Raw genomic sequence first — 25,540 nt, forward strand, 5'->3', positions numbered from 1 at the left:
AGGGCTGGCATTACAGCTGGAAAAAAAAGAAAAGCCTGGTAAAACACTATTCTACAGAGGTTATCTGTTATCTGCTATATAGGCTTTACCTTTTTCCAGCTTGAATGGCTGCACCCATGGCTACACAGCAGCTTGATATAGTTAATTTTATGTTGTTTTCAGTTTTTACTTTTTTTTTTTGTTTTTTTTTAGAATGGACTCATATATAGCTGGATATAGCTTTTTAGAAGTTGCCAGGTATCACTTGGACTAGTTATATGTTACAAACTTTGCTATGCATATATGCAGGCAGGATATAGAGGAAACAATGCATTGTTTATTGGGATAGCCTCACAGTTCATGTCATAATGCTTCAAATACCCTACCTTAAAAAATTGCCTAATTTTACAGCAGTTACTTTAACCTTGCTGCATTCTATGTATCTGAATTACAACTATCAATAACTTACAAGATGCAAGATCTGAATATTCAAAGGTCCACAGTTTAGCCATATAGATACATACAAGCAATTAAAAAATTTACTATTGTTCATTTATGAAAATCATGGAAACAGTAAACTTCAAAACCAATCAACAAATAATGAAGCCTTCTCAGAAAGATTAAAGTGCACATATCAGTGGCAAAGAAAAGCGACACTCTACCTCTTTTTTCATAATGCCAGGTGATAATTTAGGGAATGCAAAAAGCAAAAACTTTTGTAGATGCCAGTCTCTTTTTTTTCTGCATATCACATGCAGTCACCCATTTGGATAGTTAAATGACAGAGATTGTCTGCTTCTTGCAAAAACAGCTACGTTGTATAACAATTATTTGCATACGTATTTTTCTTAGAAAAATAGAATATCCCAACTTATTTACACACCACCATAAAAAGTTCTTCAAAATAAAAAGAGATGTTTCAATCCTTTAGAGAGATGTATAGCGCTCTTGTAGGTCATTGTAAAATGAGTCAGTTCTCAGATTTAGATATTTGATTTTTATCCACAGCAGTAAACATGACGCATACACCTGCTGAAATAAATAGGTGAATTGCTTCATAGAGCAGCTTTGGGGAAAATACACTCCATATAAAAAGGTGGTAACGAAAAGCAGTCACTAGAATGATGTACACTGTGACTGGTATGGATCGAATAACGGCGTAGCAATAACAGCCATGCGCTACAGTCGTTGAGAACCTGAAATAAACAAAAGGAAAATGGTCATTGGTAGTTAAGCATATTCTGCAAGTGATTCCTACCTTGTCCCCACTATTCATTCTTTCACTGACTCATTTCACTCCCCTACTCTTTCAAAACTCCTTAAAAGGGAACTATTGCGAAAATGTGAATTTTATATAAGCTTCAGCATACTAAAATAAGCAACTTTCTAAATACAATCTATTAAAAATTCTGTACTGTTTTTGAAATAATCAAGTTTATATTCCTCTCTCAGCATCTGTTTCTCCTCATTCTGTCTTCATTTAGGAGTTGGGTGTCAGATAAATGATCCAATATATCTTATAGGGGGGGCTTCTTTTGCCTAGAAGATGTATTAGACATCATGTCTCTACATGCAGGATTTGTGTGCCATATCTCCTCTCTCTCTCTTTTGTGTACCATGTACGCCTGTTTTCTCCCTCCCTCTCTTCTCCTGTGTGCTCCTATCCTTTCTACCTCATGCCTGTATGCCCTTATTTTTCAATATACTTGGTGTGTCAGTGGCCAGTAACATTGTTGGGCCCCACATTTGATAGGACCAGCCCTGCCATCATGATAGGTACCTACTACTGCAACTATATCATACCTCCCAACTGTCCCGTTTTTCGCGGGACAGCCCTGATTTTGACAGCTCAACCCACTGTCCCAACTTTCGATTTGATCTTCTGCACTGAACAGCCAGAAAAAGATACAATGTTTATAACTTAATTGGCTTTTGGCAGAAAGCCCAGAATAGATACTTTTGTAACAATTTAAGATACGCAGGTCTCTTGGGAGAACTTAGACTCAAAGCTTAAGGGCTCTTACACATGAGCGTTTTTACCTGCGCTCCCCTGCGTTCCGCTTTTCGGCGTTCAGCCGCAGGGGAGCGCAGGAATAGACGCATTTAATTATTTCAAATGGGGCTGTACTCACACAGGCGCATGTAGGCGCCGAACGCAGGTTGAGACGCAACATGCTGCATTTTTCCTGCGTTCGGCGCCTACATGCGCCTGTGTGAGTACAGCCCCATTTGAAATAATTAAATGCGTCTATTCCTGCGCTCCCCTGCGGCTGAACGCCGAAAAGCGGAACGCAGGGGAGCGCAGGTAAAAACGCTCATACAATAGCAAAATTGTAATAACACGTAAAAACCACAGAAATGTGTTCAAACTTTCATAACTTGCCAAATTTTGTAAAATGGACACTGTAATTAGGGGGTGTTGCCACAAAAATGGGCATTTTGTCCCTCTTTATAATTCTAAAATGTTGGGAGCATATATGCTATACATTGGTAACTTCCCCTTATGTGCATAAAATTTTTTATTGCTGTATAAATAGAATAGATTTTGCTTACCTTCCCATTCCCTTGAAAAATAAAAATGAAGACTATGTTTCGCTTATACGCACAAGCTTGATAACAACCAAAGTGCCAGTCAAATCTCTGGCTTTTATTCAACATGCCCTACCCATAATAACAGATTTGCAAATAAGGCACATTATGTAGGACAGGTTGATATTCAAAAACAACAATTCTTGCTCAACTGCTGCAGTCTATAAAGGCCTGTCAAAAAAGGGCCAAAAGATACTGGAATATAGCCCCCAACTCAAAAGGGCACCCAAGTAAAAATCCAAAAATATATTCCAAATCAATTCTCTCAAAGTTAAAAAGTCACTCTTTATTCAGCATAAATATTAAAAAGTAGGCATACAGACCAATTGATACTCCGCCTTACGCGTTTCGCACCCACAGGCACTTATTCACTTAATATTTATGCTGAATAAAGAGTGACTTTTTAACTTTGAGAGAATTGATTTGGAATATATTTTTGGATTGTAACTCAGGTTGATATTCACACATGTCATCAGACTGGGCAAAAAAAGGAAAAATTAATAGTGGAATAAAAAGGGCAAATTGAGTCATCTTGAAAAGTGGCCTAAATCAATCCCAAACAGTGTACAATGCTGGTTCATGCTTACCCCTAAAAGACTAAAAGCGGATATTACTGCAAATATTTAATATTGGGGATTGCATAGTTGTGCAACTACATATTTCAGTTAAATGTTAGCTTTACTATATTTACTGTATCACAGAACAATAGTACAGAGTAGTACAGTATAGGAACCGTTATCCAGTAAAATCGGACAATTAGCCGAGCTTCTAAATAATTTTGCAAGCCAGTGTATATATGCCATTACACTTTATATTACCTGTTTGTTTCTGAACTCAGATACCAAAGCAAGTGTATAGCCCAAAGGAGAGGTCCACTGTATGTAGCAAACATTGTAAGAAAGATGGCTGGTAGCTCTACATAGCTTTCCAAGCCAACAAAGCCAGCTGAAATATCCACAGTAGATATTGTATTGGAATTTCCCTGGGAAAAAAACACATAATATTTAAAAAGAATGAATTGAAGTCAATGTATATTAACAAGTATTATGAAACAAGCCCACATTCATACATATAAAGCAGAGCAGTAATTCATAAAATGTACAGAACATTTTCTTTCATTGCTTTAAGTCAAATTGCTTTTGATTTGTTACTGTACTTGAGCCATTTACAGCACATTCATAACTGTTACAGAGTTAGTATACTGAAGATGCAAGGCTGAATTGTATACTCAATGTGTTACTCAACTATAAATAGACTTAGCTATACATTTTATTGGAAAAATATAAGAAATCATACTCTAAAGATAGCATTAAACTAAAAAGAGTTAGCCATTTTTTTAACGAAGTTAATTATATAAGTAATTAAATAGGTGGAACCTTATAATGCAGATCAAAGCTCACATACAGTGCATATTTGGCACACAGCCTCCTAGCATCACAGATGGATTACTTAAAAGATGGGTCATTCTGACAAATTCACCCAGGCAGCTGTCTGATGTTCATATTACATTAACAAATAAAGTGGCCTGAGGACAAGAGAATCTCTAGACTATAGTGTACGGAGGTTTTCTGCATTGATTCATGACGTACCTGGCTATAAATGATCTACTTTATTAAAAGTGGAAATAAAGGCAAGTAAAAGCGTATATATTTAAACAAATGTTGCTTGAAATGTGATATTTAGATTAGTCCAAAGAATGACAAATGCTTGTTCTAAAGCTTTATACATTCTGCATTAAGACCAATTCCTCCAGCACAACTGTGAGCGTTTTTACTCTCCGTCAATTCCCTTTTCTTGCCCCTCTTTCATTTTTATCACCCTTTGTACAGCTTGTTTCCCCCCCCCAGTATTTTATTCTAATCTCCTGCAACTTTCTCACTTAGTTTTCTCTTTACCCAATTTATTGACAACACATTTTATACTCCTGTTTGCCAGCTTTGTTTTTCTCTGCAACCCTACTCTCCACTAGCAGTGATACAGAAACTTTCAGACACAAGTAGTGCAGGCAATGGACCCTGAGCCAAACACATGCTTTATCAGCTAGCAACACGTTTCTATTTTAAATATTATTTAGGGAAACAACTGTATTATGGTCCAGCGAATACAGTAAAAGAGTACATGAACATGGGTATTGGTTTGTTTAACTACACTAGATTCAGTAAGCTTAATAGACCTCATAGGGTATCACCAGTTGCAATAATTATTAGAGGCATAGAACACTCTAATGCAAATTAAATTATTGTGTTTGGATTTTAAGGCATTGTAGTTGACCACTGGAACATAATGAAACAATTTGCATGACCCTGATCATAATAAATTAAGTGAGCAACAAAAGATAAAAACCATACCTGAAAAAAGAAAAATGCTTGTCCAAACCAGTAGTGCATTATGGTGATCTGAGCGGCATCATGCTTCAGTAAATTCCAAATGAACATACTTAAGGTTGTCTGCATTAGGAGGCAGAACACCAAAACTACAAGGTTGTGTGGACGATATAAAAGAGCTGCCAGAAGGATGAATCCACTATATACTTCCCACAGTCCCACACTCTTTGTCCTGGGATCTGTATAAATAACCTGTGACTTCAACAGGTCTTTTGTTCCCGTAAAAAGAATACCAAGCACAAATATATAAACAAAGCGGGCTTCTGTAATTCCCCTGTAAGCAAAAGACACAATTTATTCAATATACATGTAGACACGTTTATACCACTACTTTATGCGTACAGCATTGATTCAGGAGTCAGAGCCAATAATGTAAAGGATAGAAATAGACAGTTAGATGATGCTTTTAACATTATTTACATTTACAAAACCAATTCAAATGTTTAATGAACGTATATTAAAATGATGGTCAGTATTCAAAATTGATTCTAAATTCTGAAACCATGTTATAGGTATTACATCAGTGTGTTTTTAGGTCGAGGACCCATATAAAATATTAAAATATGCCTTGACAGTTGTTAGCAACATAGTAATTATTAGTATTTATTTATAGGATGTGGCATCTATCTAGTTTTAATATGGACTCAATGGCCTTTTTGAGGTAAAATAATTGCATCATGTAGATATAAGGGGAAAGGTAAATATATTTCTAATTTGTGGTCACAGTTACAATCAACACTTAGGGGCAGATTTATCAAGAGTCGAATTTCGAAGTGGAAAAAACGTCGAAATTCGACCATCGAATAGCTGTAGTACGATAGTCGAAGTTTTTTTCCGCTAAATTGAAATCGTACGATGAAATCCTTCGAATCATTTGATTCGTAGGATTAAGGGGGCAAAGTCGAAGTTTTTTAAAGAGACAGTACTTCGATTTTTGAATGGTCGAATTTGTGAAGTCGAATTGAAGTCGAAGTAGAATTTGACCTATTCGATGGTCGAAGTACCCAAAAATTACTTCGGAATTCGAAGTTTTTGAATTTGAAAATTCACTTCGACCCTTAGTAAATGTTCCCCCTTAATGATTTAATTTGTGCCACCAGACTTTATGAAACTTCTGTGTTATTAAAAATTATGTATTACCTTAAATATACATTTACAGTTATGGGAACTGTTATCCTAAATGCTCAGGACCTGGGGTTTTCTGGATAACATATCTTTCTGTAATTTGGATCTTCATACATTGAGTCTACTTGAAAATCATGTAAACATTAAATAAACCCAATAGGCTGGTTCTGCTTCCAATAAGGATTAATTATATATTCGTTTGGTACAAGGTATTCTCTTAATACTACAGAGAAAAAGGTAATCATTTTTTGAGTTTTTGATTTTACTGACCGTTACCTCTATCGCCAGACTTGCCTTCGCCACCTCAGGCTAGGCGAAGTGCAATAGAGTAGATAGGACTTCCTCAAAAAAAGCTGAGGCGTCTTTTCCTTTTTACAGGGTGATAGGCTGAAAAAGATTGAATTTTTTTGGAGGGTACCCTCCTTCCCCCCAACATTTCATAACATATGGCACTTAAACTAAACTGTGGGCACATGTGTAGGACAATATAACACCTCTATATAATTTTATTAAGGTTACCTGGCCTTGTGTAGTGTAAAGTATTTGCTGCAGCATATACAGCCATTGTACTTTAACTGCATGCGGTATGCAAATTAGCCAACGCTAGCGTAACTTCAAACTGCTGAGCGTAATTTCGCTGGCGAACAGGATTTGTCTAAAAGCAGTATACTCACAGACAGCACCAGCCACAGGATTCTTTTAAAACGCCTTTATTGGAACATGGGCTCTGACCCAAAAATTCAGCCAGAGCCCATGTTCCAATAAAGGCATTTTAAAAGAATCCTGTGGCTGGTGCTGTCTGTGAGTATACTGATTCAAGAGAACAGTGTGAAGTGGACATTGTATGGCTTGCACCAAATTGAAGCTAAAGCTCATGGAGCATGCTGACTAAAGTACTTGTTTGTCTAAAAGCAGGCCCTGTTTATTAAATTTTGAATATTTTTTTCAGAGCATACTACTGTATATTGAAGAGAAGGCATACTTCTAAATCTTTTCCGCTTTACACTTCAGTCATTTATTTAACCAACTAACCATATGATAACTAATGATACAATAAATCTACTTACTGTGATAAGCTGTTACTATTTTTCGACCATGGGTACAAAACGTGGCCAATGGCAGCTCTGTAGCAGTAGACTCCCAAGAGTCCGAATGCCAAGGCAACTTTTGATATAAACGAGCATCTACCTTGAATTAGAATGAATATCATTATGAGGCAGACAGCTACCAAAAATGAGAGTTCTGCCTTGTGTTCTGAGCTGTAAAAACACAATAACATAATGTTATACTTTGCTTGCATGAGATTATGTTATAACGTCAAAGTGTAATTTCCAGAGAACATATTACATATAAAATATTATTATATTGGGGGTAAATACAAAATAACATGTGGTGCAGATATTTGAAATCCTAAACATTACTATAACTAAGCCAATTACATAAGTCAGTCTTAAACATACAAGACCACAAAGGCATCTTAAACATATTTAAGCTATAAAATCATGTGAAAAACAGGGAGAAATGCTAATGAATATAGCTAAAACTGCTCTAAAATATGTTTAACCTTGTAATGCACTCACTGAGGTATCTATTTCTAAAGATTTGCTTTCAGCAGGAGCTGGGGGTTCCTGAAGATGCAGTCCTGGTAAACAATGTAGTCGCATACACTAAAAACCACACATTGTTTACAGTTTTGTAAAAGTTTTGTATTCTTTAATTCAAAGAGTAACACAGAGGCTCAAGGTGGTGATCACCCAATGGGAAAAATATTAAATAATATACCCCATGAATAAACAATAAACAAAACTAGATGGTGTCGTTTCTGAAGAAACCACAAGATGTTGGCTTTGAAACGCAAGAGGTGTTGGGGCCAGTCGCCCCTGGTGCATAGAGAGTACACAAAGTTGGTAGAATCTGGTTTAAAACTGTGAAAATTTAAGCAGATCAAATTGTACCATTAAAATCAATCCAAAAAACCTGATTGGCTGTTTTTGGCTCCACCCACTTTTAAAATTTGAACCCCAGTCCCCCTGTGACCGACTGTGCCAAGTTTGATGTCCCTGCCATTAACTGTGAAAGAATGGCAGCAACTTATATATTGACATTGATTAGCAATAGGTAACATTTGATTGGCTGTTTTAAGCTCCACCCAGTTTTCCGAATTTTAACCCCAGTCACCCAGTCATGGTCTGTACCAAGTTTGGGGCCTCTGGCTTTAAAACTGTGAGAATGGCAGTATTTGAAACTTTTACATTGAAGTCAATAGGTAAAATCTGATTGGCTGTTATTGGCTCCGCCCACTTTTCCTAAATTTTGACCACAGTCACCCAGTGAGTAATTGTGCTGAGTTTGGGACACTTGGCATGGACGCCATAATAATAGCAGCAATTTGGCGTTTTTCATTAAGGTCAATGGCTGAAGTCCAATTGGCTGCTGTTGCCCCGCCCCCTTTTTTTCCTAATTCTGAACCAGAGTCACCAAGTGACTAACACTTTAAGGTTTCGGAATCATGACATTTAACCTGTAAAAATGGCAGCAGTTTTATGTTTTTCTCTTGAAAATCAATGAATGACATTTGATTGGTTGTTGGTGGCTCCACCCACTTTTCCTAACTTTGAAGTGCAAACACCCAGTGAGCACATTTGTGATATTCGAGGTCCATGACATCAATAACGTGCAATAACGTGCAAATGGCAGCAATTTTAATTTTTCCCATTGAAATCATCAAAGAAATCTGATTGGTTGTTTTTGGCTCCACCCACTTTTCCAGATTTTGATCCTGATCCTCCAGGGACCAACTGTGCCAAGTTTGAGGACCCTCCCATGAACAATCTAAGAGCGGCGACAGTTTTAACTTTTCCCATTGAAACAAATGGCTAATATTTGATTGGCTGTGGTAGACTCCGCCCACTTTTCAAAATTTTAACCCCAGTGACCCATAGTGCCAAGTTTTGGGTCTCTGGCTTTAACACTGTGGGAATGACAGTGTTTGACATTTTCTCATTGAAGTCAATAGGGAAAATCTGATTGGCTGTTTGTTGCTCCGCCCACTTTTTGGAGTCCCCAAAATGTGACAGAACTTTTCAGGTTGACCCCATGACTAAGTGACCCAAGTTTGGTGAGTGTAACTTTAATGCTGTACGAGTGGCAAAAGTTTCAAATTTCCCAATGAAAGTCTATGGGAAAAAATGGGGTCTTTGGGGGGCCGCCACAGGGCCACGGAGGGTGGGATTGCTTAACAGAGCACAAGCAACCTATTCGGGTATGAGCCGAACAAGTGTGCAAAGTTTCATAATTGTACTCCTAAAACTCTGGGAGGAGTAGCGTTTAGAAAATTGCTAAAATTTCATTGGCTGTTGGTAGCTCCGCCCACTTTGGGGTGCCCCCCCAAAATACATATTTTTATTCGGGGTGGCACCAACAATATGCGGTCCGAGTTTGGGGAGTGTCGCTTCAAAACTGTACGAGCGGCATCGATTTGAAAATTTTCCCTGTCAAAGTCAATACGAAAAACGGCGTCTTCGGTGGTCCGCCGCACGGGCGCAGTGGGTGGGATCGCTTACTAAAGCACAAGCAACGTACTTTGCTATAAGGCGAATAGGTGTGGAAAGTTTGGTGCTTGTACCCCTAAAACTGTAGGAGGAGTAGCGTTTAGAAAACCGGGGGGCGCTAATAATAAGAAGAAGAAGAAGAATAAGAACGAGCTGAACTAGTAGATCAAGATGTTGGCTTCTTCAAAGCCAACATAATAAGAACGAGCTGAACTAGTAGAACAGTATGTTGGCTTCTTCAAAGCCAACATAATAATAATAAAAATATAAAAACATAGGTAAAGTGCATGAGTGAATACATGAGTGAATACAGGGACAGATACATTGCAGAGGTAAGGGTTAAGAACAAAAGACCCCCAATGTGTCTAACTGTGTGAACGGGGGAGGTATCTTCATCTCACTCCACCAGGAAAGTTGTTCAGCTTATATGTGTCTGTGGCGTGTCACCACCAAACAGGTACGGAAGAAGACGTATAGAGGAGCAAAACCTATGGTAAGCCAATCGCCAAGACACCCCTATACATTGTCTGTGTGCAAGCGATCAATGGGTAAAAGCCATCACGCTTCACGTCACTTGCAAACTTAGCTTTACACTGTCTGGTGTGTTCCAGCACTCCGGTCTCTCTCACAACTAGTGCTTGTGTATTCTAACAGCCGCACTGCCCTGCAGCAGGCATGGCGAAAGACAAATTATAGCACTGGCCCTGGTGAAAGATATTACCGGGAAAAAAAATAATATATATATATATATATATATATATATATAAGATAAGATGCAATAAGTTGCCTGGGTGCACGATCAACAAACATCTCCATACAATCGCAAAAAGGGGATCAGCACTACTCAGGTCTTAAAAATTAAACAGAATTTATTTCGTAAAATAGCAGCAGACTGACGTTTTGGCTGACTACTGAGCCTTTCTCAAAGCCGAAACATCAGTCTGCTGCTATTTTACTAAATAAATTCTGTTTAATTTTTAAGACCCGAGTAGTACTGATCCCCTTTTTGCGATTGTATGTATATGTATATATAGATATATATATAGTGACCGTGTGTTTGCTTAATATCTATAGGGAAGTGTGCGTTTAACGTGTGTGATATAGACTGAAGGGGGAATACCTAGTGCAGGGTTAATATTTCCTACCAGTCAAGTAATCAGGTGGCAGCTGAGAGCAGAGCTGCTACTACATGCAAAATGGTTTTTCTCCCACACCTATGGGCTCTTCTTTGGATGTCTGGAGAAGACAAGTCTCTCCTGTGTGTCTTGAGGAGAGTTCCTGGTTATACCAAGTGTGTGGGAGGAAGCCTGAGAGAGGACCAAGGGGCCCATAAAGCCTGTCTGCGCAAGAAAGTGAGTTCCTAGCAACCTGTGACTATACCTGAAGAGAAGCTCAGTGTATGGTGAAAATGCAGCAGTGAAGCTGACAGAAATAAGCTGGGCACCCCTCGGCAACCAGGCCAGCAACTTGGCACCTTAGCTCTCTCATGTGCGAGTGCACGCATACATTCGCATACATGACCTCGCTACCTGAGGAGCAGGCAGCTACTGCAATGCGACATGGGTCAGGACTAGTGGTAAGCGATGGAAGAGGTACAGTATGTGCCTCGCACACCCCACCTTTGCGCCCTAGGCATGTGCCTCTTCTGCCTAGCCCTAGTTACGACCCTAGGCCTGGCTTATAGACAGAAGTTATTTCTGAACTGCAAGTAGCAGGGTGCTAACCTTGTGGTTGTCTAGCATTTGGAAGACGCCCTGGGGATTGTATGTATGTATATTATTTGGCATACGCCAAAGGCATGTGAAAAGGCATGTGAAAGGCAGACTTATGTTTTGTTTCCTCAACACATTTTATCTGTTAAAACACTGATTACCTTGTCAACCAGTGTCCAAAATCCGGACGATGGATCCACTGGATTCCAGTCTGATTCAGAGTACGTAAAAGTCGACAAATAATAAGTATAGCCCAGGGACTCAATAACGCAATCCATTTTTCATAGTGTTTAGCAAACTGCAACAGAAGTGGTATGGTCTGCTCTTTCATCTCTTTCTTGTGTGTATCATAAATCTTATCCATGTACAGACCTTCATTTTTGGACTCTTCATCTTGCGCAGAGTCCAGCAAATTTACTTTTTTCACAAGAAAGTATTTTCTGCACATTTCCTGGGCCAAAGCCAGACAAAGTGTATTGGTAAGAAAATACCAAGTCTGATGTTCCTCTTCAATGAAGCTACTTGCACCCATACTTAAGACATGGCCTAGTGTTCCTATTAACAATAGAAGATCTAATTCTGACCAGCCTGAAAAAGTGGAATCTTGTTTCTGAAAAATAAAATGTTAACAATAATTATTCCAAAAAAAATTTCAAAATATGAAACATTACATATGAACATTATATAAATAAAACATGAATTATTAAACTAAATCATTAAACTAAAATACAGGAAAGCTACATGAAATTACAGAGGAGAAAGGAAAGGAGGAAAATAATGTTTATTAAAATATATTTCTGATAACTAGCAGAATATAAGGCATATGGCACAGTGGATGCCAGAATTGCAATTATGTCTCTAATGTTTCCCAAAACATCCTGCTAAGGTACAAGAGATTTGAACATTGACAATCCTGCATCCTCCGTACAGTATAAAAGTAAATAAACAATGTTATTCTGGTACTAACGCACCTTGTTATGACACTGAGATTTTGCCAACATTTTGCCCAAAGTAGATAAAACAATACAGGAAAGCGCAGAGATGAACATCATGATTCCAAGTGCCAATGCCCAAGAGATGCTACAGAAAAAGCACACTTTCTCAGAAGATGTGCAGACAATGACATGAATGGCTGAGAGTACCAGGCACATCATGTAAAATAACAGGGAGAACAGTGGGGAAGACAGGGGAACGTCAAAATGTGCCTGGCTGCTTAAAGCACTGGGAATACTGAGCAGAAGCAGGAACAAAATCTGAAGGGAAAAAAACAATTAGTTCAGAAATGTTTTAAGAACAGCAAAATGTAAATTCTTTGAACAAACATGTTACAGTCATTTTACTATTGGTTCATTTAAATATTTGTAGAATCATTATAGTTAGGCCAACCATACCATGAAATGGTCTTAAACTGGTCATACATTAAAAGATCTGCTTACTTGGTGAGGACCTTGAGGTGGACGATTCATTCATAACAGTAAATGCACGCTACCAGAGTGAATATTGATGTGGTCCTGGACCCTACAGCATTTTTAAACCTGCTGATTTTGGGCCAGATATCGTTTGGGCAGGCCAATCATAGGGCCCCATACACAGGCAGATAAGCTGCCAACTCGGTCTGAAGGGACCCAAATCGTCATCTTAAATCTGCCTGTGTATGGTCACCTTTAGTTAGTTAGACACAGTTGTAGTATCATGACTAAAACTTGTTTAAGCCAAGGAGTTCCACTATAACTGACAGCATTTTGAAGCATTTGGATTGTTGTTTTGGGCTGAATGAGTGATACTGACATGTTTCCATCAATGATAAGAATCATGTATGTATAATTTGGAAAGACCCTCTAAATTTTTTTTTTAAATAGCATCCTTACCCACCACTCAGTTCGTGGTTACCCTCTACTTTTTCTTCCAACACACTTTGCAAGATAGCTGGATCTGAAGGTATGCTATCCTTAAAAGGCTGGAATACTAATGTAATGAGCCTGAGTTGACAGTCAACTGAAAGATCACAGTAACCCTAGCCTAGCATGACCAAAATATCATGAGCTTATGTTGTAGTTCTGGAAGGCAGAGGTAACACTGGGTCATATATAGGTATTTAAAAGAAGATAATGCCAGTTTCAGTATAGTGTTAATGGTGTATTAGCTCCATTATTATTATTATTATTATTATAACATTGTTATTTTACATAATATACATAAACTAAAGATACATGCACGTGTTTCGCAAGTGCATCAAATCCTAGTCAAAACATCCTTTAGAATGCATAGATACAAGTATAAAAATATGAGTGTAATCATAGATCAGTTTCACCAATATTTTAAACTAAAATACACTAGGTAAAAAATAGCTACCTATTAACAAGTCAGACACAGTGTTGGACTAGCCCACCAGGATACCAGGAAAACTCCCGTTGGCCCAGGTGTCCGTGGGCCCACCATTTAGCCTATTTCATGGTCATTTCCTATTTATTTATGGCAACAAAAAGGCGTAATAATGCAAGAATATAGTATAGTATGTAGGGAAAAGAGACTATGAGAATAATGAGGTTAAGTGATGAGAGGAGGAATAATTGTTTGAAAATTTGGCCCTTGGTTTAAAGGTTTTCTGGTGGGCCCCTGACATCCCAGTCTGACAAGTACAGTTTTACAGAGTGCAACAATTATTTGCAGATTCTAGGAAAATCATCTGTTCCTCAGTGTTTATCCCATAAAATAAAAGAATATACAGTGTATATATGATCTCAATCAGAGAAGTGTTCATTTTCTCCAGAGCAATTGGGCAGCTCAGACATAATGTAATGCATGACAGGGGTTGTTCATCTTAAACTTTTATAATGTTATAAAATTAGCCACTCTTAGCAACCTTTCAGTTAGTAATTTTTTATCGTTTTTTAATTATTTGCCATCTTCTTCTGATTCTTTGCAGTTTTCAAATGTTGGTTGCTAGGGAAATGTGGACCCTAGCAATCAGATAACAGCTGAACTAAAGAGCAGCTGAACAACAAGTTAAGTAATTCAAAAACCCCCAAGGGTCAAAACACTTTTTGCAAATCGCTTCATTATCAACTTCAGTCTTGTTTACTAGCATTTCCTGATTACTTGAGCTTCCTGTTTTTAACTGTACTTATTTTATATGAAGCTTGCTGCCTGCCCTACCCTGGATCTGACGACTATGCTTTTGACTAACTGTCTTTGTACACTGATACTTAGCCCTTCTTCCTCTCTCCACTGCTATGCTTCTTGTTCCAATCCTCAGTCAAGAATCCAGCTAGTGTGGAGTGCCTTTGAGAGATACAGCCTGACATTAAGCTAATTTGAACCCTAGCGACCAGATAGATGCTGAAATTCTACACTGGACAGAAGTGATGAAAAAGATAGTTAAAAAAAAATTAAATGGGAACTATCGCAAAAATAAAAATGTAATATACGCTTCCTCATACTGAGGAAACTTTCTAAATACAATCAATTCAAAAATCTGTATAGTTTCTGAAATAATCAAGTTTATCTTCACTATTCCTCTCTCAACATCTGTTTTCTTTATTCTGTCTTTATGCAGCATTTGGGTGTCAGATGAATGATCCAATATATCTTATAGGGGGGCTTCCTTTCCTAGCAGATGTATTAGAGCTCACTCAAATAACTGATTCCAGTACAAACAAAATCTAACAAAATAACTGCCTTTTGCACAAATTCTGCATTTAGAGAAATTGTAGGATGTAGTATTTCCGGTGATATTAATAGAGTGAGCTCTAATACATCTCCTAGGTAAAAGGAGCCCGCTATAAGGTATATTGGATCATTCATCTGACACCCAACTCCTGAATGAAGACAACATGAGGAGGAACAGATGCTGAGAGAGGAATAGTGAAGATAAACTTTATTATTTCAGAAACGGTACAGAATTGTTAATTGACTGTATTTAGAAAGTTCCTTATTTCAGTATGCTGAAGCTAATATTCAATTTTAATTTTCACCATAGTTCCTTTTTCAGACAAATTCCAAATTGTTTTAGACTACTGCTCTCTACGTCATACTAAAAGATTATTTAATGGCATACAAGCACTTTAATTCCTTCTGAACCAATTACAACTAAAGAGGCTATGGACACCCAATAAAAACCAGCCAAGTCAGTGATTGGAAAATAACATTCTTACCTCCAGTGCTATTACTGCCCCTATACTCATTGAATAGATGTCATATTCAGCTATTTGTTTCCCTAATGAGGAGCTCAGATTCTTCAGTGCTTCCAAATACTGTTTTAGAACTTTCTTGCCAAGGTTGGTAAGGGTCTCAGAGGTATTTCCTTCCAAATAAAGTTTTATCCAGTTTCCATGAGATTTTTCAGCCTTCCTGAATAGTTCTACTCCATCATCTTAGCAAAATGGAATAAAATACAAACAGATCAATATAGTTTATTGAGGAAGCTGGCATACTTGGTATAAATTAGGGGTTGTTAACCTAAGGGTTGGGAACAAGACGTCTTCATAATACTTTTTATAATGTGAAATGTTATCCTGCAATTGAAAAAACAAGGCGCATAACTGGTTTAAAAAAGAAGATTCTGTAACTTTTGATTAGGAAATGTTACTGCACTATGTGTTTACACTTTCAGTCCTCTTACGCACACTGGCAATTTTCATCCATTTATAGCTGGAGAAGCACTTGTATGGTAAATATGATCTAAATGCTGCCAATTGAACATTAGAAACTAGTATCCATTCACCACTGTCATGTGGCATTTAATAGTCCGCCCATAGTGTATCCAAATTTTGCAACTATTAGTTGGGGAGAATTTACAAAATCATCAGTTGGGTGCAATTATTGAAGGTGCAGTCACAATTTAGATCCCTATTCCTAAACAGAAATTTACACTTTTTATATTTATCAGGACTGTGTGAATATCCCTTTAATAAACTCTCTGTCTCCCCTCTTCTTTGCATACCCCACATTACAGAGCTTTTTTATTCTCTGCTTTCCTCATATTTTATTAACTGACTTTTTTGGAAAGCAGGACTGAGAACAAATGGAAACAATTCCCTATATGCCTATAGAGACCTAGGACTGCAAAACTGGATTCTTCTAAAATAAAAAATGTGTAATGCTTGCGCATTTTCTTAGCCATTTGTTGAACTAAAACTTTAGCCAAATAAAAGTTCTACTGTTTTAGGAAAGTTGGTATGTAAGGGTTTCCATTCACTGTTCAATTTATAAATGGTGCACCAAAATAGACACAAGGAAAAATGAGAGCACAGTCTTCAAAACTAAAGGTTTATTGCATTATTTCTTTTTATTTGGCATGTATGCACTTACCTTTTTCATATGCTTCCAGGTTTTGCTTCAAAAGCATACAGAGCTGATGTCCATTTAAATGAAAGAAACGCAGCTGCTCCCTCATTGACTTGTGTTCAACGGTCTGAGGCAAAAGCATTCCCAGACTGTTTTGGGAAATTGGAAGGCCAAGGCTTATTGCTAAAGTCGGGGCTATGTCGGTCTGTTGTACGATTTCAGGCAATTTAGAGGTTCCTAATAATACCAAACAAAAAATGTTTAGCATCCCCACACATTAAACTATAAATGTGAAAAGCAATGCCATGCTGATCAATGATTAAATATAAATTTAAATGTTTCTTCACTTTATTATATCTGATTTTTAAAGGTTTGCAGGAAACAGAATCTTGAAAAACTGATGGTCCAGTTTTGCCTAGATTTACCAAGTGTCCAAGAAAAGCTAACAGAGAAATGCAAATGTTACTAAAACTGGTAAGTGGACTATACTTCAAGATTATATAAGATGCTAGTTTACGGTACTTTATGAGTGAGTTCACTGTAAGGCAATATCTGTACAATTTTATTTTGCCTGTATACCTGGAAACACTACCAATAATGTAATTGCTGTAGATAGGGATGCCTACTAAAATTCTCTTGGTTTAATGAAAGAATTGTTTTTAAACCTGTAACAATGTTGCCCATAGAATGGTTTTTGGTACTCTTAGGCCTAATAGAAATATCTGTTAAAAAGCAAAATAGGACAACAATTTTTAGCTATATACTAAATGTATTCTATCACATAGTACAGTGTATGTAATAAAAAAAAGTATAGCATAAATACACACTTTATAATTAAATGTTTGAAATTACAGGACAGTACAAGTATATGTATTCTTACCACCTTTCTTTTCAAATGCTGAGCTAATTAAAACGAGTGGTGTCTGCACCTCCTCTTCAGATGAGCCACCATGACTGCCTGTTTCTGACATTCCATGGTCACCACATAAAACAATTAAACTAGGAACAGATATATCTTCTTCCTTTGATCAAGGTAAAAACATAGATTATAACAGATTCTTATATATATTCTTATATATATCTAAATAATAATGCATATTGTTAATCTAAGAAGCACATCATTTGATCAAAAGAGGGATAGGTGAACAGGGAGGATCAGGGAGGACTTCTGGTTTAATTCACTGATATAGATGAGGTAGCAGACGGTGTACATTTGATTAATTAAAAATTGGGAAGTGTCAAAGTCCCCAAAATCTTTGGAGGACTGTTCTCAAAGATTCATTAAGCACAGTGTTGCTGTAGGCCCTTGGGTATAAACATAAAATACAGGTTTGTTTACATATTCACACACAGTGTGCATTTTGCAGTAAAACATGCTTTACATAGGTTATTGAATAACTGAGGGTTGTATGTCTTTTTAGTGAGAAAACTAAAGCTCATAGCTCATAGTACAAAGTTGATCCAGGGACTGGTCTGAGTCAGAAATGAATTTTGACTCCCTCTGGAACGAATTAGAATGTTTACCCTTCCTCTACATCAAACAGTAGTTAAGCAGGTGTGATGGGCACGTACCTTCAACTTCATCTACAATATTACTATGTTATAAGACCTACATGACTTTCCTGTTAAAAGTGAGAATATTGTCTTACCTGTGACATTAGAGCAATGGAGATTTTTCTTAGGACAGTGTCCATTTCAAGAAGTTTTGGACCGACTAAATGACTATGTGGTCCTGTTAAATGTCCTATGTGATCTAATCCAAGATAGTGGAGGATAAGCATATCCCAGTCATTTCTCCTTAATATGTCATCCAAGTGCCTTGTAACATTATTATCAACCTTAAAAACATACAGTAAAAAGGATTCAAATAAAAGAATGTTCAACCTATGACTGTTGCTGGGATGCTAATTCTATGTACAGTAACCTTGAAAAATACAAAAATAAAGCTGCATATGCATTAATCACATTTGTATAAGATACCTACCCGCACCTGTACGTTTAAATGCAAAAAAAGAAAAGGAAGCTAGATGAGGATTACAAAATATAACACATCAGAACTGGAACTGCAGCCTAGCAAAAATGGCTACAGCATAAAAAGCAGCCCATGCTGTTCCTGAGGCATCCTCTGACTATGAGATCTAAAAATCTTTTTTTAGGAGTGGAAACTATCTGTGCCTTGATATTGATTAAAAATTCACGGACACAAGTGAGATCAGGTAAAAGTTTTAAATACTTTCACTATGCATCCGCTTCAGTAAAAGTAAGACACCAGAGTGTTGCAGCACTGCAGTATGCGCTAAATAGCCTGGACAGGTTGTAGATCTCACGGTTATGTAGGTATGCTATACAATATAAAGGTTTAGAAATGTATTATAATTAAAGAGCAGAGTTACATAACACATCAGTAGAGAGCTGCTACTAAAAGTCATTCAATTTGCCAGGGTCTAATTTTTTTGTACAAAGAAATCTGTAGTCTCTTGTTGGAAGCATCATTAGTAAAATAAATTACAAATAATCTTAACATGATGTACTACACAGATATCTTTTTGAACAATGGGAGACTTCCTAGATCAGACCCAAATTAGGAATCGATAGTTCAGAAATTGAGCTGAGATTATAAGAAATGTTTTTTTCTTAAGGAGTATAACTATTTTAAAAGGGGAATGGAGACTGCATGGCAGGGGATCTCACTTAAGCAAGGATAAATAGTTGTATAAGGGCAGAGTCGCACGGAGCATATCATCCAATTTTCTTGGCCTGTGTTTTATACGAAAGTGGGGAAAAGTGAATGGATTTTGCCATGGAAATGCAAAAAATAGCATTCTTGCACCAAAATCCAATCAGTGGAGCTCCACAGAGACCAATGCTGCATTTGTCAATCGGAGTTAATAATTAGGATCACCAAACGGTAGCTTGACAATTTTATTATCATTCTTTTTGTGACCATGTTTTTGACAATATATACTTGCACAGATATCAATGAAACGGGGGATCAGTTGTACTTCCTATGTACTTATATTTTACTTAGCCTTGGAATGCTCCCACAACCCTGCTTTTTATGTATTTCACTGGAAGTGAACAGGTACTATATATATATATATAGCGGGTACAGAATGGTAGCTCAACAAGCACATCCACAGCAATGACTATGCACTCACAGGACTTGCTAAAAAAATCTTCTTATTGTGCAAAGTCAAAGTTTCAGTCACAAATTCAGACCTTCTTGATAAAGGTCTGAATGTGTGACCAAAACAAACAAGTTGTGTGACTGCTGAGTGATTGCAGTGTATAGAGGTAGAGAGGTAGAGAGAGAGAGAGAGAGAGAGAGAGAGAGAGAGAAAGAGAGAGAGAGAGAGAGAGAGAGAGTTTTTGTACCTCTGTATAATCAGAAACAAAAAATGATGTAGTTCCATCATATTCAGAAAAATGTTTGGGGAAAAGTCTTATCCAAGTATCATCTCCATAAAATACTATACGTTTTCCAGCTTGCTTTGCTTGCCATATCACATTGTCATCCAGTAATTCGTGTGAATTTAGATTCATTACAACATCCATGAATCCTGGGATGCTACCTGTCATTAGGGCCTGAAAAAAGTAAGAAAATGTCATATTTTTTAATCTTTACTGCATCAATACATCGCAATTTAAGAACACTAAGTTGTGGTGAATTGAATACCAACTGATGTTTTTGACATGACAAAAAACAGTCTAATGTTTACATAAGATTTAAATGTTTTCTCTGGTACCTTGATACGAGGCATAGTGACAGTTGGTGCTGTGGCTTTTGCTATGAAGCTATGTGTTGTTCCTTTTTCCAAAAGTTGTGTAAGGTAAGGCATATGTTCCTTCCCCTTTGGACCATACACAAAGTCCTGTCTTAAAGCATCGATTAGGAAGATGACAACCTTCTTGAAGAGAGGTGGAGGATGTGTTGTCCAGTTTGAGGATGCCCCTACAAATGAATGTTACATATACTTATTTACTGTAGATGTAAAAATCACTTATGGGGATTATTTATCAAGGTTCGAATTTGAATTTTTGCCATTAATTTATACAAAAACATACACATTCGGATTACATTTTCAAAAAACTCTAATGCCTGGTATGTGTGAAGCAAAGAAAACGCGAATGTAAAAAAATTGGCATCTAAAAGCTGTCGAGTTCATGTAGAAGTCAACGGGAGTTGTCCTAGGAAAAATTCAAGCTATTTTTTAATTCGAGTTTTAATTTAAGTTTGAGATATTTGAGTTTCTTTCATGATTGTATTCAATCGAGTTTTTGCATTCAGATTTTTTCATAAATAAGCAAACATTTGAGTTGTTTTAAATTGTGAGTTTATTCGAAATAGAAAAAAAACTCACAAATACAATTTTTGATAAATAAGCCCAAATGTACTGATTTTAAATGCATGTTTTTTAACTACTAGATTTAGTCGTTTTGCCTTGCTTGCCAGATTTCTGTAGTTTTTCCACATATTTACATTAGATGCTAAAGGTGACATAAACCCAAAAATAACTGGCTGAAGGAGAACTAACCTAATAGATTGCAAAAGGAAGTGCACACATAGAGTAGTACTGTCTCAATTAAGATAAGTAATTAAGCCCATAGAACCACAGAGTGTTTAAAAACAAGATTTGTTGGATGTTTGATGCATATAGTAATGTTTGTTTTATGGTGATTTTTAACATTTATTAAAGCAATATTGTACTATATTTTGCTTTATATCTTTATTATACTGGTGGATGACTGGAGAAAACGTATAAGGCAAAGAACGAACATTACTATATGCATCAAAAATCCAACAAATCTTGTGAGTATATACCCGAAAGGGGGAATCTTGAAGAATATCACACTGGTGGATCTTCTGCAATATAGCGCTCCAGGCACCATTTTTAAATGTGGCTCTATGGGCTTAATTACTTATCTTAATTGAGATAGTACTACTCTATGTTTACACTTCCTTTTGCATTTTATTTCAAATTTCCTGTGTCGTTTTAACCTGGTGTGAACGGTGATATTCAAGGAAGCAGCCCCCCTCCCTTTTTTTTGTCAATAGTGCAGTGGCGCGGTATTGGGTATAAATTAATTAATTATACCTCTTTCTATCTAAAGTTTTTAACCTAATAGATTGTCTTAAAATTCACAACCCAACAGCACAAAAAGGGACATACAAATAGTGCTTTCTGCTTCAATTATATTCACAAGTAACCTCTGTACAGCTATTTCTGACCATTCAGATGTAGGCCTTCCATAGGGTAGAACAGCAATTTATGCAGTGAGTGCTTTTCAAAGGCGCTGAGCTTTGATCTGCCATACGTTTAGCCCAAAATCAAAGGATATTTTGATTCAATATTTTACAGCCCAAGTGCCAAACCAAGGAGTTAATGAGGCAAAGGTTATTTTGATATTTTAAAGCATTTTATTACTTTATCTGGCATTTCTTTTCCCAAATGACTATGCCCAGGGCTAGGGGTAGGCAGAAGAGGCACGTGCCTAGGGCACAATGTTGGGGGTTGCTGGGCATGTACCTCTTGCCTGCATACCCCTAGTTCTTGCCCTTGAGGTCCCGGTTCCGCCCGATCTCCTCCGCTTCATTATCTCTCTGCCCCCACTGTCATAACATGTCTGCGCTCACGCAGGAGGGCGTAGGTGGAGCGCCATTGCCGGCCGGGTTGTCTAGGGCCTGACTATGCCCACGAGAACAAAGGTTCCATTTTCCTAATTAGTTAAAGAGGTGACTCACCTTTAAACTAACTGTTAGTATGTTATAGATTGGCTAATTCTAAGTAACTTTACAGTTTGTCTTCATTATTTATTTATTTTTATAGTTTTTGAACGATTTGCCTTCTGCTTTCAAATGGGGGTCACTGACCCTTTCCAAAAAACAAATGCTCTATAACGCTACACATAAATTGTTATTGCTAATTTGTGTTACTCATCTTTCTATTCAGACCCTCTTCTATTCATATTCCAGTCTCTTATTCAAATCAATGCTAGGGCAGTTTAGCAAATAGATTGCTGAAATTGCAAACTGGAGAGCTGCTGAATGAAAAGCTAAATAACTCAAAAACCAGTTGCAAATTGTCTGAGAATATCACTCTTTACATCAAGCTAAAGGGTGAACAACTCCTTTAAGAAAGCACAATTTCAGTTCTACTCATGGCAGGGTATCCTTAATACACTATGAAACGGGTACAAATATATATGCTTTTATTTTTAATTAATTTATCCCTTCATGCTTCTTGTTCTTAACAGATGCCTATGTCTCTACATATATTATATGGGATCAGTTATCTGGAATCCCATTATCCAGAAACTCCAAATTACGGGAAGGACATCTCCAATTGACTTAATTGTAATCAAATTACAGTCACAATTATTTTTTTGCTGTAATGGTAGTATAATTCATTTTTATCTGAGACAAGGCAATCCTATTGAGTTTATTTTATGTTTAAACAATCATTTAGTAGACTTAACGTATGGTGTCACAACTTAGGTAAAAAACCCTGAAGGGGGAAACTCCAGGGCCCGGAAAACAACAGGTAAAGGGAAATATAATGGTAGTACAGGCATAGGCATATAGGAATGCAACACTACACAGGGAAAAATCTGCACAACCACATTCCATTCATGAACCAGTTTGCACCCAACTAGCTACTAACACAAATGTCATAGAGGTAGTACGGGTGCTATAGATAAGTTATATGGCTGACTGGAGCGCCGGTGTTTGTTACTCACCTGCTGTCGCTGGCTCTGGTGGGATCTGTGCGCTAGTGCTCTTACGTGACTGAGATCGCACCGGAGCAGGAAAGAAGCCACGAATAAAAAGCATCATTCCAAAAACTTGAATCAGCAGGCAGCAACATGCCAGCACCGAAGAACTGACCTTCATTTTTACCGTCTCCGAAGCAACTTGTCAGCACCAGAGCATCTAAGCCAGAGCGCTGGAAGGTACAGTATCAATGACACTTCCTGGTAACAGAGCTGTACGGAAGCTCACTGAATGCAAACATCCTCGTATTGCGAACAACCTTTCTTCTTTAGTCCAACCAGAGCTGTGATTTGCTAAAGATCTTATCTATTTCTTCGTAACCACCCTTTCAGAATTGTACCGTGCAAAAATGTAAAGCCACATTCAATTAAAATGTATAAATGAAGTCCTTATAATCAACTTTTCAATTACATTAACTGTAAATGTTCAAGTAATTTGTAACTTGTTACTTTCACTGTCCAAACATTTTTCAAGTGAATAGAGTGACAATTTTACTCTGTCAGAAGATTATGAGCTGGTTGATATATATATATATATAATATATATATATATATATATATATATATATATATATATATATATATATATATATATATATATATATATATATATATATATATATATATATATATATATATATATATATATATATATATATATATATATATATGACTGGATATAAATGTCTGATACAGAGTACAGATGGAGACAAACAGACAATAAGGGCAGACACATGCTCAGATTCGGAGAGATTTAGGGCAGAGACACATGCTCAGATTCGAAGGGGATTTAGTCGCCCGGCAATAAATCGCCTCTTCTTTGGGTAGGGTTGCCACTTGGCCTGTAAAAATGATGGTTGATCCTAATGTTAGTAATAGGGAAAAAAGATAAATATAAAAATAAAGATAAAAAGGTGGCAACCCTATCTTCGGGGCGACTAATTTCCCCCAACTGCCTCCCGCCGGCTGGAATCTAAATCACCGGTGAGATGGCACTCGGAGCAATTCGTTTTCCGAAGTCGCCCGAAGTTTCCTCGCAAGGCAACTTCGGGTGACTTCGGAAAACATAGCGCACCTATTGCAGAATTTATACTCTATCCGGCGTGAGGCAGTTTGGGGAGATTAGTCCCCCCCCCAAGAAGAGGAGATTTGTCACTGGACGACTAATCGCCCGAATCTGAGCGTATGTCTCTGCCCTAAAACTACAGAAGAATGTCTATTATAAAGTTTTTCTTAGAATGACAATTTCTTTTATTATGTAAAATGTTATTGTTGGATTTACATCAGCCAAGAGAATCTCTAAAATAAATATAAAATAGTTTGCAATAACTGTTGAGTAAAATTTTTAAAATTCATCCTCTTTTCTTATTTAATATTACATTGTAATTACATGTGGTTTACTGGCAGTTAAGTGTGCCTACAAAAGGTCTTGTCTTAAGCATGGTTTGTTTCTTATCACCTAAATTCGTTAAGGTCTTCCAATTTTGCTCCATGGCACCAATTTATAACAGGTTTATAACAGTTGGCATATTTATTTATTGGGGAAGGGTGTATTTTGTCTTTTAAAATGCAAGTTAAATATATATGCAGTGGTTTCAATAGCTTGAATGCATGCTACACTAATACTGTATTTTAACAGGAACAACTAGTTTACTTTTACTTAGGGCCAAAACTAGGGGAAGGCAGAAGAGGCATGTGTCTGGGACCCAACCCTGGGAAGGGGGTGCTAGGACCCTAGGCATAACATTGCAATGTTCCCTCTAATTCCTTCTCAGCCATGTCTAAAAAATCTTTTGTGCGAACATTTTAAACTTGTGTGCACAGTTTTAAAAACTTTATTTCTGCAAAAACCCTAATAATCCCTCCCTTCTCTTTCACTTCCTGCTCTCTGAATTCCCAGGCATGCAGGGGAGCGGGCAGCACTTAGCTCACTGCACTGTAGGATAGGAACCAATCAGCAGTTAGCAGGACCTGCTAGGGAACTGAAGCCTGTCTTTGCTTGTGTGACTGCAAGACAGTGATTGGCTGTCCCCCTCCTACTGTGCTTCTGGCAGGGACCATTAGGACACGCCCACCCCTCATGAAACACGGACAGGGGCCAGAGAACATCTAATAAAGGGGCTATAGCAGGAATAATCAGGAA

The 25,540-nt window shown here is 37.2% G+C and overlaps 1 protein-coding gene across 2 annotated transcripts; it reads right to left on the reverse strand.

Annotated features, from left to right (window-relative positions):
* Positions 1–230: 230 nt before the first annotated feature.
* pigg.S (phosphatidylinositol glycan anchor biosynthesis class G S homeolog) lies at positions 231–23,681 on the reverse strand. Of its 2 annotated transcripts, none has more exons than XM_018243593.2 (13): positions 23,365–23,681; positions 20,373–20,578; positions 20,002–20,211; positions 18,276–18,464; positions 17,510–17,648; positions 16,651–16,863; positions 15,495–15,712; positions 12,312–12,593; positions 11,502–11,950; positions 7,145–7,336; positions 4,917–5,226; positions 3,387–3,550; positions 231–1,175 (listed from the first exon to the last, which is right to left on the reverse strand). In XM_018243593.2, exons 1-13 carry the CDS (start codon positions 23,516–23,518, stop codon positions 950–952), a joined length of 2,952 nt encoding a protein of 983 aa, XP_018099082.1. In that variant the 5' UTR covers positions 23,519–23,681; the 3' UTR covers positions 231–949. The 2 variants fall into 2 exon arrangements, with proteins under 2 accessions (XP_018099082.1, XP_018099081.1); XM_018243592.2 differs by having other exon boundaries at positions 17,507–17,648; positions 23,365–23,679.
* Between the last annotated feature and the right edge of the window lie 1,859 nt (positions 23,682–25,540).

The sequence above is a fragment of the Xenopus laevis genome, chromosome 1S, assembly GCF_017654675.1.
Source record: "Xenopus laevis strain J_2021 chromosome 1S, Xenopus_laevis_v10.1, whole genome shotgun sequence".
Taxonomy (NCBI): Eukaryota; Metazoa; Chordata; class Amphibia; order Anura; family Pipidae; genus Xenopus; species Xenopus laevis.

Excerpts from the sequence above, each read along its gene's own strand:
- pigg.S (XM_018243592.2), bottom strand. The coding sequence starts at position 23,518 with ATGAAGGTCAGTTCTTCGGTGCTGGCATGTTGCTGCCTGCTGATTCAA. Across the intron at positions 11,951-12,311 it reads AATCTCAGTGTCATAACAAG|AAACAAGATTCCACTTTTTC; the intron begins GTGCGTTAGTAC and ends TTTATTTTTCAG. Across the intron at positions 3,551-4,916 it reads AAGCATTTTTCTTTTTTCAG|GGAAATTCCAATACAATATC; the intron begins GTATGGTTTTTA and ends TTTTTTTCCCAG.